Raw genomic sequence first — 17,841 nt, forward strand, 5'->3', positions numbered from 1 at the left:
GGTCCTTCCGTCACACTTTTACTTCTCAACACCTGGCTTACATCAGTTGCCCTTCTTTCCCTCTCAAACACTAAAAACTCCATTTTAGTAAAGGAAGCTCTTTCCTTTTTTCCTTCCTGCTGTTAGAACAAAAAAACCCACCCAGTACACCCTGTAAAGTGGTTGGTGTTAGTAAAGGGTATCCAGCAGTAAAAACCATGCCAAAGCTGACAGTGGAATCCAATGCTGCCCTGCAGCTCACCAGGTCCTGCCAACATGAAAAATGGACATATGAGGGGTAGGTGATCGTGTTTGATGTAAAGCCAGCCCTGATCCAGTTATAACCACAGGTACTGCATGGTAGGTGGTTGTAGCTGTTGTTTTAGCCTCAGATCAGACCCAATCCAAACAGGCAAATGATCAATGATACCCTAGCTATGACTATATCTTTTATTCAGGCATTTTACATGAACTACATTATTCAATGGGATTAAAGACAGAAACATTTGGCTGCTATTTCTAAATCAATCCACCCTATAAGAGTATACTTAATATACTATGATATACATCTATTATTGTTTATCATTCTAAAGCAAAAACCTTTCAGCTGTGATTATTGTTTTTTTTTTTCTTTCCGAGCAGAGTTGATATTTACATTTATACACTGTGTCCCTTCTTTTTTTTATTTTAAAGTAGAATTTGAGAGAGATTTGACTTTTATTTCTAATAGATCAAATGACTATAAAGAGGTTTTGTAATTTGGTTGGTGATAGATATAAACAGTTGCTAAACCTCAGAGAATTAAGGAATGCCCTGGTTGCACACAGGCTGTGCAGTGGTCAGAAAACTAACGTTACATTTGGAGAGATGACCTCCTACTATAAATAGTATTACAGTTGAATGCATTTTGGTGAGAAGATACTATAGAGGTGATGAAGAACACAGAAATGGCATAAAATGAACATGATAACCACAACACAACCACAGTTAACATTTTGGTTACCTGGTTTCTTCTCAGGAGGACCTATGAGGCATGCAATAAGAAAATCCAGCTAGAATGTTGATGAAACCACACATACAACACACACAGAGAAAATAGACAATTTTGTTCCTAACTTTGATACAACACACATCAAACTACAGTAAAGATGATAGCAAGAAACATTAGATTTTAATTAATTAAAAACAAACTAAATTAACTTTATTCATGCATGGGAAGACAAATTAATTAAATTATAAACTTTATAAGTATTTTCCTTATGATTTTATTGTTATTCTCAATAATAAAATGCTTTTTTTTAACATTTAGTTTCAAACATTTTTCGAGGGGTTTGTTACATTAGTTATTTACAAATTTCTAATTTAATGTTAAGTTTTTGATAAGAAAGTAAAGAAATTACAAAAAATATATATAATTCCATCCAATATCAGAGATACATGCATTTCATAATAAAACAAAGTGATAGTATCATCGTTATTTGACATCCATTTTATATCCATGCTAACAAGGGTTGGACTGACTGCATGTCCCTCCACCCATTGCGATTCTTCATCTTCTAGCATACACGACAACAGAGGAGGAGGAAAAAAAAAAAAGCAGCTGTCTCTGATGTTGTGTATGTCGGAATTTTGGTAGGATTTCCAAAATAATGACATGATACAACTGTGAAGAGTAACTGATAACCTGTTGCTTGTATATTATAAGCAATAGTAATAATAATAAATTGATAATAATAAATTAATAATAATAACAATAATAATAAATTGATAATAATAACAATGATAAGATCAGGTAGCATGGCTATCTACACTACAAACATTCAAATACACTGAGTGGAAAAATAGTGTCAAGTCAATAGTATTGCAAAAGAGTGTTATGAGGTGGTGGGCATGGAAGTATGAAGTTTGGCATTCCAACATTTGAAGAACTATTTTCAGAGAAATATTAAGAGATTCAGCAAAATGGTGGGTGAGTGAAATATACTAAAAAATAAAAAAATTTAAAAACAAACAAAATAAAGATTTGAAATGAAAGATTGGTGTCGTAATTAACAGAATTAAGCTGTAATTAAACATTTCCAAACGCTGTGACTAAAGAAGAGGAAAAGGTGATGAAATAAATGAACACATATTGGCATGTGTGTATGTTGGTGCATGCGACTGAGTTTGGGTGCACACATACACACACTCACACATGCACACAGCTATCTATGGAGATAGAGAGACAAACTTAGGAAGACTGTGTTGTTCTAAAGAAGATGATACATAAACCAAATATAGAAAAAGCAAAAATGAAGAGGATGGCAGATGGTAATTGAGAGATGAAGCTGGTGAAGGAGAGCATGGAAAAAAACAATATGTATGATAAACAATTAAATATAATTTGATGACATGGACGCCTAATATTTTCTAACAGAAGGTTCTAAGGCCAGAGGTTTTTGTAAGAATTTGAGCCCAAAACATGGCCAGTACATTATTTTATCATCACCACTGTGTTTTATTTTACCAACCCAGAAATATGAGCGGTAAAGTTGACCTTGGTGGAATTTGAACTCATAACGTAAATGGCAATAGATAACTCCTAGAAGACAACATGTCAGTCAATCTTCCATTTCAAAATAATAATCTTCATCATTTAAGAATATTGGTACAAATGAAATTATGCTAGTCATGATTTCTAACTGTAAGATTTACAAGTTTGTGTAAACCCTACACAAACTTGTAGGAGTTGGCTAGTTATAAATGTAAAAGAGATCATAACCCTGCTTCTGCTACCTAAGTGTCTTTAACATGAATGATAAACAACAATATTCATAAAATTCAATTTACATCTCAACAACCTGGAATCTTTAAAGGAGGTGCATGTCTTTGTGGAACTTTCATTCCAAAGATGAGGAGGAAAAAGAAAATGTGAGTAGTACTCCAGTTAATGCAACAAAGAATAAATGTGAATTCTATGAAACAACTTGTTGGCTCCAACAGTTGTCAATAGGCAGTATTAGTAATAGATAACAGGGTGTTTAGTTGCTCCTACAAGCAGAGAGGCATTTAAAAACAAACTACAATACTATGATCTACTCACTAGCATTTTAAGCAGGGATTTTTGTATGCTGGGTGCTTTATATATGCTTTTAATAAGTGGTCCTGCAAAAGTAACTTTTAATATGTAACCTATACACATATATTCAAACTGTGGCCAGTACACAAAAACCTTTCACCACTGGTTGCTTCATAAGTGTCTTTGATCTCAGGGCCTTATACAGATACCTTTAATCTGTGATCTTATACAAATTACTATGTGCCTGTGCAGGTACATCTATGGCCTCATGTAAGTACTTTTAATCAACAACAGTTGAGCAGGTGTACATTACAGATTTTAAAGAAAATATTGTGTCTTCAACTCACTTTGTAAATTATTTATTCATCAGGTAGAATTTCTCAAAGAGAAATATCTTACAATGGTTACAAAGGAGGTGAGGAAAATTCCACATGTGGCCTTCATGCCTTTTCCAAAACTGAATAAACGAAACAGAGGTAGCTACAACCAGGAATAAAAACGAAGCTGTACAAATAATTTGCTTGGAGCTTCAGCCTAACAGTAGTTTGATTAGCAATTAGTTCATCATAATTATTGTGATTAACCTTTATTAAAGAATGGGAATTACCACAAAAGGTCTTCATTTAAACAAAGATAAATGAAATAATTAAAAAAAAAAAGTTACACTAAACAAAGGCAAGCAAATAAATTCAAATAAAGAACAAATGTGTGTATTTATGAATGCGTATTTGTGTGGATGTGTATTTAAGTGTGTGCGTGCATGTGTGTTTGTGTGGTTATTAGCTGGACAGTTACAGACAGTGAGATCTAATCCAAACAGAAGAAGACAATACTCTAAGTGGTGACACGTTAAGGAATGTGGGTGTGATATACAGATGTCAACCCAGAAGGGTTTAGGGCAGCAGCAATATTTATCATTCAATGCTGGCTGTTCTTTAGAAATGTTAACTCCACTGTCTGTTTCTGCTGGACTAACTGACACACAAACATATATGTACACACACAAGATTAACCAATTCTGCATCCTCTCACCATCATATGGCTTTCATTCTTGTTTTTGTTCATAGTAGTCATGGAATATTGGCCACTGAGAATCAGCTCAAAACAGCTAAAGCAATTTGTCTAGAATCTGTTGCATTAGTGCCATAATTACATTTCATAATATACGAAAAAAAGAAAAAAAAAAGTGTGTGTGTGTGGGGGGGGCATGACTGAACTGAAAATTATTGCATAACAATGTGCCTGATATTATGGATATCAATTTGATGTAAACTAAAACAGAGAAACGGTCCTTGTTAATGGGATATGAACTGTGTAACTGTAGTGGTTACATGGCAAATGGAGGCTACATGATTAAAAAAACCAACGATGGTTAGTGAAGCATCTAACGACAAATTCTTACATGCCCAGTAAACAGCAGATAGTTGATTCCACACCTACCGTTAGTGAGCCATTGGATGGGGGGGTGTTGTTTGTTTTTCTTTGAAATTTATGTTTATAATGTTTTATATCATTTACATTAAATTTTTCATAAACACGGAATCTACACAAGTATCTTTCCCCTGTGTCCCTACACAAGTACCTTCAAACCGTTTAGCATACAGATTACTCTATTAAATGTAATTCTTATTTATCTAAGTGTGTTTTGAATTAATCAAGCATTATCTTGTAAATATGAGATTTCAATGATGTGATTGTTTATTTTTAGAAGGACATTGTAAGATAGGTGTGATATGCCAGATTTGGTCAGTTTGAGCAGAAAACAGAACACTTGGTCTGGATATGACCAGTTGAAATGCTAAAGGGTTAATATGTGGTCACTACACAAATACTTCACTTCTGGGAGATACACAAGTACTATCAGTATGTGGTTCCAAGAATGGGACCACTCATCTGTAGTCCCCATATAAATGTGCCTGTCGGGTGGATTTGAACTGGGCACTTTTGTTTCATAGCATAAACATCACTTTTTCTACATGCAGACACAAGAGCAAATATAGTGGTGAGAAAAGGGTGCAGATTTGGTGTAGTTGAAAGTGGTTGGTGACAGTGATGGTGGAAATGTGTGAGCATGAAGCGGGTACAACAGCACATGGCTAGAAGCAGGTTGACAATAATCTAGAAACAAACAGAGTAAAAACCTTGGCCAGGGCAATCGCCTTCTGCATGCAGAAAAAACAAGAAATCATATTGGTTAGCTTTTGGCGCAATAGAAATTGGTAAGGAAAACAAAGAAATAATAATAATAATAATAACAACAACAACAACAATTTGTAATGTTGGCAGAGAGCCAGAAAATTTGGGCAGGAAGGAGATCGAGGAAATTGAGTCCAGTACATCAATGGTACTTTATTGACTGCTGGAGGGATAAAAGGCTTGGTGAGTCTTGAAATAAGAAAGTAAAGGACATGACAAAATACCACAAGGTATTTTGTCTGACACTCTACCAATTCTACCAATCCACTGCCAAGTATATCAAAAATAATATTAATGGAATCCCAGAGATTATTCAAGAAACTCATTCATTAAAAGTGACTTTACAAAAAGATTGTCTAATTAACATTAATGCAGGAGAGACTTCTGAATATATTAAATGATAACATTTGTTACCATATCAGTGTACTCAAAGACAAGGAGACTGTAGTGAAGTCTAAAGCCAATTTTGAAAACCAAATAACCTATTGCGTATTAGCCCAAAAACAAAATGGAATAACAGCGCCTACGGCACAAGTTGAACTTATGATGCAACAGACTGGGGTTCAATATCTATTCAGTTATTTACACATTACTAATGATTTCTAACATTAACCACAAGACCACAAATTATTAAGGACAGGAGTGGGCAAAACTGGTTAAATTGGCTTATAATAATAATAACAACAACAAGAATAATACGAATTGTTTTGTAATTATTGTTCCAAGTAATTACAAGTCATTGTTGCTTTGATGATTTTTCAGATCTCTTATAGCAACATATTGTAACATCTCCTTAAATGAACTGACCTAGAATTGTGGGTGGACTTCCTTGTTACTTCAACGAGTGAGGTTTTAACAAAACATAGCTTAATAACAACCATCGTCTTATGGCTGCCTGTGTGCAGGGTCAAACCTGAACCCTTCCTGTAGTATCCTTTACCTCTTTGCCCTTTTGCCATTGAACTTATGAATGAAAGCATATTGGTGGCTGGTGCTTTCTGCAGAGACAGTCCCACTTTCTCAGTCTTCAAACTTGTACTGGTCTAATGCAACAAGTTCCATGAACCCAGTAATTAAAAGGATGTAGGATCTTTATAATGAGAAGCTAAAGAACTGAGGGACCTCATCTGCTCCGGGTTTGTTTAGGGTGTCAATAAATGACTCTCTTCCAGAGGCAACTTAGAATTTTAAACCCGGTAATATTACATTTACTAGTATAATCTAGTATTGTAACTCCAGTAGTATATTAAGTAGTATAGACTAGTATTGAAACCAGAACAATAATACTTGAACTTGTATGTCTTATTATTCCTACTTCAATCAAGTTAGACTGAAATACAGAACCGACTGAGGCAAACTGGAAACAGTTGCAGTGTGTGTGGTAAAATTTCATTGCAGAAGAATATAGTAAATGTTTTACACACAATTTAGGGGAAGAGAGAGAATATATTTAGACTTATTGCGGAATTGTTAATGAAGAGAATAATTAATAAGTTTCAAACGTACCTTCTATAATCCAGAAAAGCAGCCAAAAGAAGAGGAGAGAAGATAATAAATATTAATTCATTTTTCAAAGAATAAAAATAATATTAACACAAGGTTGCATGGTTTAGAGAAAAGCAACAATGAATTTCAAGAGACATTAGTAATGTGACTAGTTCTTTACTTTACCAATGCTGAAAGTCCTTAATGTTCTGAGTTCAAATCTTGCCAAAGTATTGTATCTGGGACATTTTTATCGAATCTCATGATTTTGAAAAACATTTGGGGAGGAGCTAAGTTGACTAAATTGGTCCCAGAGGGATCATAGAGTAAAGTGTATAAGGATGGACTTGAACCCATTAAGCAGTGGACTCTGTAACAGGTAAAGACCCCCTTCGGTCATGAATGACCATGGGATTGCACCGAGTAAATTCCCCTCTGAGCCACAAGTCTGGGCAAGGTTGTTTATGGGTGGCCAGCAGTCGCCCATGCATACCAGCCTCCCCTCTCCATGCCACTGATGTTATCCAAGGGAAAGGCAAAGGCCGATACAGCTTGGCACCAGTGATGTTGCAATTCATTTCTACAGCTGAGTGAACTGGAGCAACATGAAATAGAGTGTCTTGCTCAAGAACACAACTCACAGCCTCATGATTGTGAGTCTGACACTTGAACCACTGAGCCACACGCCTTCACAGATTCTGTAACAATATATATATTATATATTCATTTGTTCAATTTCTATGTCCATTATTCCATGCTGACAAGAAGTGCTTAGACAAAGCTTGTTGAGGTCAGATGCCCTTTCAACTGCAAACCTGTTTCCCACTAGTATGGGTGATTGAGACCAGATATCCATTTTTTTGTTTGTATTGTGTTAACGACAAGACACAAGATGTCAGTCACACAAATTCACACACACACACATCTGTGTGTGAGTGTATTAAGATATCCTTATTTGGAAGGTCTTTTGAAAATAACAGCATTTACTGATGGTGTTACCATTGAGTGAAATCAAATCTATTAAGATCAAGTTATCTGTGACATCACAATTGTTCTCCAACCAAATGGTTTTTGGTTCAGACTTACTGTGTAGCACTTCGGGTGAGTGTCTATTGCTATAACCCCGAGTTAACCAAAGCCTTGTGAGTGGATTTGAGAGACGTAAATTGAAAGAAGCCTATTGTATAAGTATGGGTATGTATGTTTGTGCCTCGTTGTCTTGCAAGTAAATGAATCGCATTTATTTCCAATATTCCACGAAACCAATTCTGGCCATGGGAAAATATTATTCTTGCTTGGAAACTGGTAAAGGTTGGTGACAGGAAAGGCATCTGGTCCTATAAAATTTGTTTCAACAAACTCCATCTATTCCATGCAAACATGGAAAAATGGACATTAAAATGGTGATGATTATACATACACACACACAATTCCATTCACAACAAAGCATTAGTTGGTCTAAGGGTATAGCAGAAAACACTTGCCCATGGTGCCATGTAGTGCAACCTGAACCCAAAGCCACATGGCTGCAAAGATGATTTCACAAGCACACATACACACACATTTATGTAGATCCTAAATTTAAATATCTATTAGTGAACTGTATTATGAATAATATATTATGTCAACATTACATTGTCTTTTATTTCCTTCCATAGTTTATGAACCAATAACTGTTTTACAGAAAGACTATTGTTGTGTGTGTGTATCAAGCTTTGGACTCTGTTCCATTGTTTATAGTTTCCCTACAGGGATGTGGCTGAATTATACTACACAAGCTACCAATCCCACAAGTATTTAGAAGAGGGAATAATTTGAGTGATCCTTTGCCTGTCCAAAGCATTTTCATAAGTCTGCCCTAAACATCCAAACTCATTTTCAGGCTTTTAGTTATCCCTTGTTTCATATGTTCTAAAGCTTTCCTTTCATTAAGTCCCAAATTACTCAGGGTTTTGAAAAAAGAAGAAAAGAAAAAAAAAAGTGGGAATGTGAATCATATATTAAGCATGGCTGCCAGGAGAAAAATATCCTGTGTAGCACAAGTGACACACAGGACAGACAAAGGGTTAAATTGACCCAGCCCTTGACTGATGCTTTATTATTGATTCTGTAATGATTTCCGACGCTAACTGACAGGGAGTGAGGGAGTTGGGGGTGGGGGAGGATGTAATCAACTGAATAAAGTCTGTTAAATGATTGGAGAATATATTTTATCTTTCAGAGAAAGGTTGAAAGGGGAAAGTTGCTTCGGCAGGATTTGAACTCAGAATGTAGAAAAAACTAAACTAAACATTGCAAATTATTTACTCTGGAAATCTTACAAACTTTACATTTATGAAAAAAAAAATGTTTTTAACAGTAATTGTCCTACAATTCTATGAATGTGTAACAAGCAAAACATTGCAACAAAGATTTCTACCTGTAGCAAGAAAACCCTATTTAATGTGTGTTTGTTTATGTGTGTGAGAGAGAGCAGTCTGTCTGAGTACATTTGTCTATATATGTATACATATATGTGTATGTATATATATATATATATAAATGTATATATATGTATACATATATGTCTTTATGAATATATGTATACACGAATGTATATATGTATATAGTCTTCAACATATTTCTGCAACTTTTGCAGTTTTAAACTTAATAAACCACTGAGCACCACATAAAGTGCCACTTGTCTCTACCAAAATGGCTTTCTATCCCTACACAAAGTGCATCTTGTCCTCACTCATGGTACTAATCATCTCCAAACTATTAACCATCTGTTTCCCAAATGCACAAGGCCTATGGCTATAGCAGAGGACACTTAGTCAGTGCTGTGTAGTGGGTCTTATCTTGAAACCATATGGTTGCAAAGTGAGCATCTCAACCACAAAGCCATACCTGAGCCTTTTTTTGGTGTGTGTGTGTGTGAAAAGGTAATGATATCTACATGAGTGATTCCTAATTCAGCAAAGTACAAGTGGTAGTATAATTACTGGTATCATTGTCTTATTGAACAGTGATCCACTATCAGCACAATATATATCTAGTCTAATCCTGACCAACAATCATAACAACAGTTACTAAAACCTAGGTCTTCACTGGCAATACTTCTTCACAGTTGTTTGAACTTCTAGAAATAGAAGCTAAATATATACATACTCCATCTGTTAATTAATAAAAGACACAGGTTTATATGATCCCTCGATATAATGAGTCATGAGGGCTGCTAGAGCAGGGTTGATGACCTGTGTGTGTTTGTGTGTGTGTGTATAAATATACATATGTATATATAAATAACAACAGAGCTAACAGTGAAGGATTATCAATCCAGGCAAAATACTTTATAAGCTCTCTGTTGGCACACCCCAGGCTAACAATATTGTTTAGACTAGTGAAGAACACTTGGAGTTCCTCACACCGGTCTGTCAGTCTGTGTGTGTGTGTGTGTGGTGTGTGTGTGTGTGTGTGTGTATATATATATATATATATATATAATATATATATATATATGTGCGTGTGTGAATGTATGTATGTATATGTACATATATTCAAGTGTTAGTTTGTCAATTAAAGAAAAGCGTACTGCAAATATGATGTCAAGTAATTATGTATTGAGAAAAAAAAGGGCAAGGCGGCACCAGCAGAACTTACGTTCATCAGCGCTTACATCTTCACTACCGCTATGGTCCTTACTCTTCATAAACGGAAACTTTCGAGAGAAGGAGAAATTGCTTTTCCTTTTTTCATTTGCTGCTGCCACCTGGAATTTAAAAACACAGAAACCATCAAATATGACATTGACCACACCACACAAACGTACACATTGTTTAAGACCACCACAGACACTCATCACTCAACCAGTGATATTTTCTGAAGACAACAAAATACATATTTAATTCTAACTTTGGGATCATTTCCCCCCCACCAAAAGAAATATACAAAACACAAAGACAACGAGGCACACCAGGAGGTGTGTATGTAAAGGGCTGAAGTCTTTCCCTTACCTTATCATTCCCTTTGCCAGTAAACTTGACAATCTTCAACCGTGCCCGCTCTTTACGCTCGACTCTGTTGAGCAAAAAAGATAAAAGACAATAAAAAAGCTGACGAGAAGTCAACAACAATATTTTAATTCAGAAAAAAGAAAAAAGGAAAAAGAAAAAAAGGGGGTTCTAAGTATTGAATGTCAACAGAAATAATAACTAAGTATAGGAGAATTAGTTCTAATGAATAAATATCTTAATCGAAATAATTAATTGGTCAATTCTGTGTAATGTCTGGTTGACATTGATGACATCCGTGCTGGTCAGTTATTCAATGGTGTGAGTTTGGGTGTGACTATGCGATTAAAGAGCAGTCACAGACGGCTGACAGAATAGAAGAACGGACAGTGTAATAGGGTAAAGAGGTGTTCTGTAGATTTTACACCAAAGCTGCAGTGTGCCTCACATCAGGTGTCCAAAGCTCAGCAGGTAAGTTCAAAAGAGATAAACCTGCAAAACGGGGGAGGCACATTTCACTGTTGTGGGCAGTAAGATTAATGTAGAATTCAAAAGTATTTCAGTAGTTTAGGTGAAGAGAATAGAACAAGAAACCATTCCAATGACTAAGTGAAAATTTCAATGAGGTCCTGAAAACATAGTATTTTTATGGAGATTTACAGACACCAGTCAAATAATATGGTCTTCTGTACAACTGAAGAATTTCCATATGTTTTAGTTTTGATGGAACATTGGTGCCCATTCCTGGTTGTTCCATTCATGTTGGAATGATTATGCTACAGTTTAGGATAGGAAAAATAGTTCTGCAGGAACGATAGGGATTAAATATTTGTTACTTCTAAATCAATGCTGAAAAATAGACTAAAATAACCAAGCAGGGACAGGAGGACAAACAGACTTCACTGACAGAAAATGAGCCAGATATAGTTTGGTAGTGGGTTACTCTAGGAAACACTGGTTACTTACTCTTCTCAAGTAAGGGACCATGAAGTGGTCTGAAGTACAGGAAATCAAGAGAAAGAATTTTGTAGTTTACGAAATGAACAATAAACTTATCTATCTACACACAAAATATTTTAACATCTTTTTTTTTTGTTAAAAGCCTTTGCTATTAGACTCAAATAAGATATGGATTTGTTTCAGCTACGTAAACTATGCTGTCTACTCCCATAAGATAAACCATCAGTCACTCGTTGTTAACAGGTTCTTACTTTACAAATATCCATTACAGCAAGCTCTTCAACTTTGTTTGATAATGGCTTTAATCATTTACATTAAATGTAAAACAGTCCAGAAAACTCACCAAATATTAGACATAATGTATTGAACAGAAAGATATACATTCACTGTTATCTTAATATCCAATTTCATTTAAAGAATAAAATTTACATGAAAATAACTTTTATGAAACAATAGAAATCCAATTTAATAAAGGAGCATTTATTCTTGTATTGTTACAATAAGACAGAACTGGAAAGGAAACTGTATTAAAGTAAGTTTTACATTAAAAGAAGCCTATAAGCTTTTGGTTGATAGAAATATGAATAAAAGCCAACATATTTAACAATTAGAATAAATTAGCATTTTAATGTTTTTAATTGTTACTAATTATTATAATTATCATTGTTATTGTTACTATTAATGTTATTATTAGTATTATTAAAGTATTATTTTAGTTAAATATTTTTGACTGACTGATTTAGGTACTTTTGACAAGAATTATTTACATCAATGGTTCCCAACCATTTTTTAAAATTATGGACCCCTGTGATTCTTATTTTACTTGGATGGACCCTCATAACTATCTGATGTTTAAAAAAAAATCTTATTATATTTTTATAATTAAATATTATAAGGAATTGTATAAAAATAATCATTAAAATATTTTATGTTTTGTAGAAGTATAATCGTTTTATGTCGCATAAACTTTCACAACAAAGTCTTATATGGACTCCCAAGGGCCCTATGGACCCCGGCTGAGAATGACTGATTGAATACTCTGACAGACACAAGGAGAGGCTCAGTAACAAACAGAATCAAAAGAGAAAACAGTAAGAGAAGTGCTTTACCTTCTTTTACTTGGGATTATACCCATTCCTTCTTCTTCCCCTTCTGGGGTGATACGTTTGGCTTGCCACCACTCATCATCACTGGCATTGGTTACATGTAAGATGTCCCCATATTTAAATGCTAAGCCTTTACTTGGCAATCCGCTGTCTTTTGTGGGATCATAATCAAACAAGGCCCTGCAATCAAAAAAGAGAGAAAACAAAAGCAGTTGAGAAAAATGAGAGACAGATATCTTGGTTAATGTTGATGAAATGGGAAGAAGGTGGTGGTGTTGAGCCTTCAACAGGACAACAACAATCCATCGACAAATTCCACTCACAATAGCCATGTGTTCATGAAACTGTAAAATGTTAAATGCACAGAAACAGAAAGAGACACACACACACACACACACACATATATATATATATAGAGAGAGAGAGAATGAGGTTTAGATCCTTAACTTATTTATAACAATAGATGTTTATGTTGGAAACAAACAATACTGAAGGATGCACTCTGAATCCTTAACAATATTCTGAATAGCGTTCATGTTATGTTTGGTGTAAAAACAACTCTCTCTCTCCGTCCCTCCATCTCTCTCTCTCTCTCTCACAGTGAGCAGTCGCAAATGTCTAATGCATGTTAAATTTTGTTTTTGACCAACAGCTTCATAGTATCACTGAATTAGCAAGTGGAAATAAACAATGAAGACTACAGCCTCAACCCTACACCAAACCCAGTCAAGGACATCCCAGTGAGACTGGCCATTATCTGTTCTACCAGGAGTAATAGAGAGAGAGAGAGACACATCACAACTGTCCAACACCCACCATCAATACCACCAACACTTGTGTTTTGTATTAGGCTGACTGGATTGTTAGAAAGAAACCTTTCTGTATGAGAACAGTGTTCATTGGTTTGGAGATTTTGATCACATAATCTGTGGCCATTTGCACCATGTTTGTGTGTGTGTGTGTGTGTGTGTGAGAGAGAGAAAGAGAGAGAGAGAGAGAGAGAGAGATGAAGGAACATGCCTAATTATCTCAGTAAATTGATAAGTAGAAGGATGTCAGGGAGGGTGGGTGGTGGATTAAGTTTTCTTGCTGGGGGACCATTCAGCTCATGCCAGTAGGGAAAATGGGTGTTAAATGATGATGATGATGAGAAATATAGGGGGTTGGAGTGGAGATGCTATAAAACAAACAGCAATGGGAATCCGGGGTAGGAAAGTTGATATAGAGCTAATGAAAAGGTTGCAGTTTGAGGTTGGGTACATGTTAATATAAGGGAGGGAGAGAAACACACACACACACACACAACATGACTGTGGGTGGGACAGACTAGGCAGGGTTACATGTTAATGAAGCAGTGCTGGGCATGTAATTAGGAGAGTGGGGTATGTCAATCGAATACAGAACAGATTCCACCAATCACTAGATATGGTGGGGTATCTGAAGTTACTGCACCATACTTGTCATCAACATCATTTACCACTACAGCACCACCATCACCACCAGATCAATATATTTAATTCACTGACATTTATAAACAAAATCCAATCCCTCTCGCCAACCCTTCCCTACTTGTTGTTCGGAGACGGGAGAAAGAAGAGAAGAGGGTGTCACTGGCAGAGTCAATTATGTTTAGCAGAGCTCAGGGCAATGCAAACCGAAGTTGGGGGTTGGGGGTTGGGGGGGTGAGAACGTTTCCAATTTCCAAAGGGAATACATTCCCCTTTGATATCAGAAATGAAATGGTAAATGTCGTTACTGGTAATAATCAATCACTGGATAGTTTTAGAATTTGCTATTTATGAAGATAATGACTACGAAGATAACTGATGAGAACGATGATGATGATGATGATAAGAATGATGGTAATGAAATCAAATTTCATGGTAATATGATAATGATGATAAGGATTAGGATGAAAGAAAGTAATTTCTGAGGGGAAAATCAAATGGTAGGTACTTGAGGACCATAGGAATTAATGGATGGGATACACTAGTGAACACAGTATTAATTAATAGTACACACACACACAGATGCACGCATACCTGTGGTCCAGAAGTGATAAAAAGTGTGTACCTCTGAGAGCAGATTGTTAATGAATGCTACTTAATTAACGATATATATTCATGGATCACAAAGTTAATTAAAGGTAATATAAAGATAACAAATCCAGGTTGGTTTTTTCAGTTAAGAAAGGGAAAATATTGAAACTTTTCGTTTTTTAATCTCACACATGAAGATGACAAGGAGGGCTTTACAAATCAATCAATCAATCTATTTATCCATCCATCCATCTGCCTACCTACATGTCCATATACATATCTATCTATCTACAAACATATCTACCTACCTACCTACCTACCTGTCCATACATAGCTAGCTGTGTCTGTCTGTGCCATTACCCCCACACAATTAGTCAAAATGCTTGAACAGCCTCCCCATCCCAAACCCTTAACACCATAAACTCTTTTTCAACCAGTTACTGTGCAGTAGCAACAATTCAGTGTACTTCATGACTGAATATTATGGTAAACATTGAATGATATCAGCAAAGACAATTGTAACGTCAGCGGACAATATGGTACCTACAGTACACACACAGCACACACACACTAACACATAGCCATACACTACCTGTGGTATATTTACACAGATGCAAAGTAAATGGTACACACACACACTACTCCATATACAGCTTATAAGTGAACACAGGGCATATCTACTTTAGGCACACATACACGCATAATGCATACTATACACACATGCACAGCCTATGCCAATACAAAGTCCATGCATTCAGGTTCTATACAACATACACACACACTCACACACCAAACAGCCAATACAATGTGTGCACACACACACACATTCCATAAACACTGCTCCATATAACCTATTTGGAAATAACGTTAAGAGATGATTAAAATAATGTGAAGACAATAGTAAAACAGCCAGTTTCCATGGAAACAAAATAGAATAATTTAATATTTCATTTAAAGACTAGCATTCTTTATTAAAATATACAGCAGCAGGCGGTGGTGGGAGCATGCCACATGCACACACACACACAATGTGGTGTGAAGCATAGAATGCTGAGCAGGAATGATTGTTAATAACAATAGAATACACTGGAGGAAGCAACAGTGGAATACATCGACCCCAATATCTGACAAGTACTATACACACACACACACACACACACATATATATCATCATCATCATCATGTGTGTATGTGCATTTATTATTATCATTGTAAAATCCACTTTTCCATTCTTGTTTGGATCAGTAGAAAATTGCTGAGACAAATTTTCTACGGCTGAATGCCCTTGCTGCTGCCAACCTTCACCTGTTTGCAAGTAAGGTAATATTTTACATGGAAGACTGGAAACAAATAAACATAGTTTGTATGGCATCTTAACAACACACACACAGTTCCATGCACACACAAACACAAAAAAATTCATACATATATATATATGTCATTATTTAATGACCATTTTCCATGACGGCATTTGTTGGACACGGACACACAGTGTACATGCATATATATAAATATATATATATATATATTTTATATCCAGTTTCAGCACACAAGCTGTGGCCGTTCTTTTATATGCTCCAGCCCAAAGGCAGTGGCTATGCTGGGGTACTACAACTCTTCTTTTAGTTTCCATCTACCATATCTGTTCACAAGACTTTGGGGGCTTTGGTTGACCCAGGCTATAGTAGAAGACATCTGCTCAAGGTGTCCTAGTGGGACTGAACTTAAGACCACATGGTTGATAAGCAAGCTTTTTAACCACACAGCCATGCATGCATATGCACACACACACATAAATGAAGAATGCATGAAATACTACAAAATGCACATATGGGACAGACACAAGGACCCTAACCTTCCTCAGTTATTGACCAAAAATACTAATATCCAGTTTTGTGCCTTTAACGTTAAGACTGGGAACTTTGTATATCGGCAACAGCCACAAGATTTGCGTAGAATTAACAGTACAAGGTGGATGCGTGAAAGTAAACAAATGTAATTTGAAACGAAAGATGAAGACAACTAATAAAGCCTTTCAGACCAAACACGGGAATGATGGATGAACGCCTGGAAGAAATCCTCAAATGGATACAAAAACAGCATCAACCCAAGTAGATGAGAGACAATTGCCAGGGACAGCTCAAAGTGATGACATGTCATTGTCAAGGGAACAGACCAGATGGGAAATAACAAACATCGAAGATGTAAAGAGTGACTTGCACTTCCTCATTCGCGGCCAGCCCGACCCTCTGATAAATGGTTCTGGCTCTTCTATACTACCCTTGGCCTGAACAGCCACCTCAGACACTGGCAGCCTCTGCAGCCATCAAGATGAAGAGGCTCACTAACTTGCTATGGATTTAATACTCGGACACGAGTTAATCCCACTGCTGTAAATGATTTGGGTTGAGAGAAGCTAGGTACCTAAAAGTTAGATTTATATAAAGGTCCATTTGGCAGTTGCATTGACTTTTATCTTTCATCCTTCCAAGGTTGATGAAATAAGTCACCAAAGGGTGTGATACAATCAACTGTATTCCATTTGGCCTTGCAGTTGCATTAGAAAGCATTATGGTTAATATGCTGTTTAGTTGCAGGAGAGCTCTGATCCAGCAGAACTATAATGAAAGACAATCTAATCGTGACCATCTTTTCATTGTTGCTTTACATAAGATGGTGGAGCATGATATGAGGAAGATTTGACTGCTATTTTTAGCAGATTTGAGCTACTGTATAGCAGCTCCCTCGCTGGTTCTATGTTGATATTGTTAATAGTAGTAGTAGTAATGTTGGTGATGATAATAATAATAATCGTTGTAGTAGTGGTGGTGTCAGAAGTTTTGGTGACAATAATAGTTGTAGTGGTAACAGTAGCTATAGTAGAAGTAGTGGGGATAATAGTAGTTGCATTAGTAGAAACGATGATAATAATAAGGAAGAGGAGAACATTATCTGAATATAGCAACCAGTTGACAGTAAAACCTTGAAATTCTTCAGTTGATCATTTAATTAAACGGCAGTCATTT

The 17,841-nt window shown here is 35.8% G+C and overlaps 1 protein-coding gene across 11 annotated transcripts in view; it reads right to left on the minus strand.

Moving 5' to 3' along the window:
• The window catches only part of LOC115222095 (disks large 1 tumor suppressor protein), a 598,849-nt gene that overhangs the window by 16,829 nt on the left and 564,179 nt on the right, over positions 1-17,841 (minus strand). For 7 of the 11 annotated variants that reach the window (XM_029792201.2, XM_029792203.2, XM_029792200.2 and 4 more), the window contains 6 exons: positions 12,780-12,956; positions 10,714-10,777; positions 10,361-10,469; positions 6,740-6,742; positions 5,179-5,199; positions 983-1,003 (listed from right to left, as the gene is read on the minus strand). In XM_029792201.2, coding sequence (XP_029648061.1) covers positions 983-1,003; positions 5,179-5,199; positions 6,740-6,742; positions 10,361-10,469; positions 10,714-10,777; positions 12,780-12,956 — 395 coding nt within the window. The remainder of the gene's footprint in view (positions 1-982; positions 1,004-5,178; positions 5,200-6,739; positions 6,743-10,360; positions 10,470-10,713; positions 10,778-12,779; positions 12,957-17,841) is intronic. The other 4 variants (XM_029792205.2, XM_029792202.2, XM_029792206.2 and 1 more) reach the window with 2 other exon arrangements.

Source organism: Octopus sinensis, linkage group LG19 (genome assembly GCF_006345805.1).
Source record: "Octopus sinensis linkage group LG19, ASM634580v1, whole genome shotgun sequence".
Taxonomy (NCBI): Eukaryota; Metazoa; Mollusca; class Cephalopoda; order Octopoda; family Octopodidae; genus Octopus; species Octopus sinensis.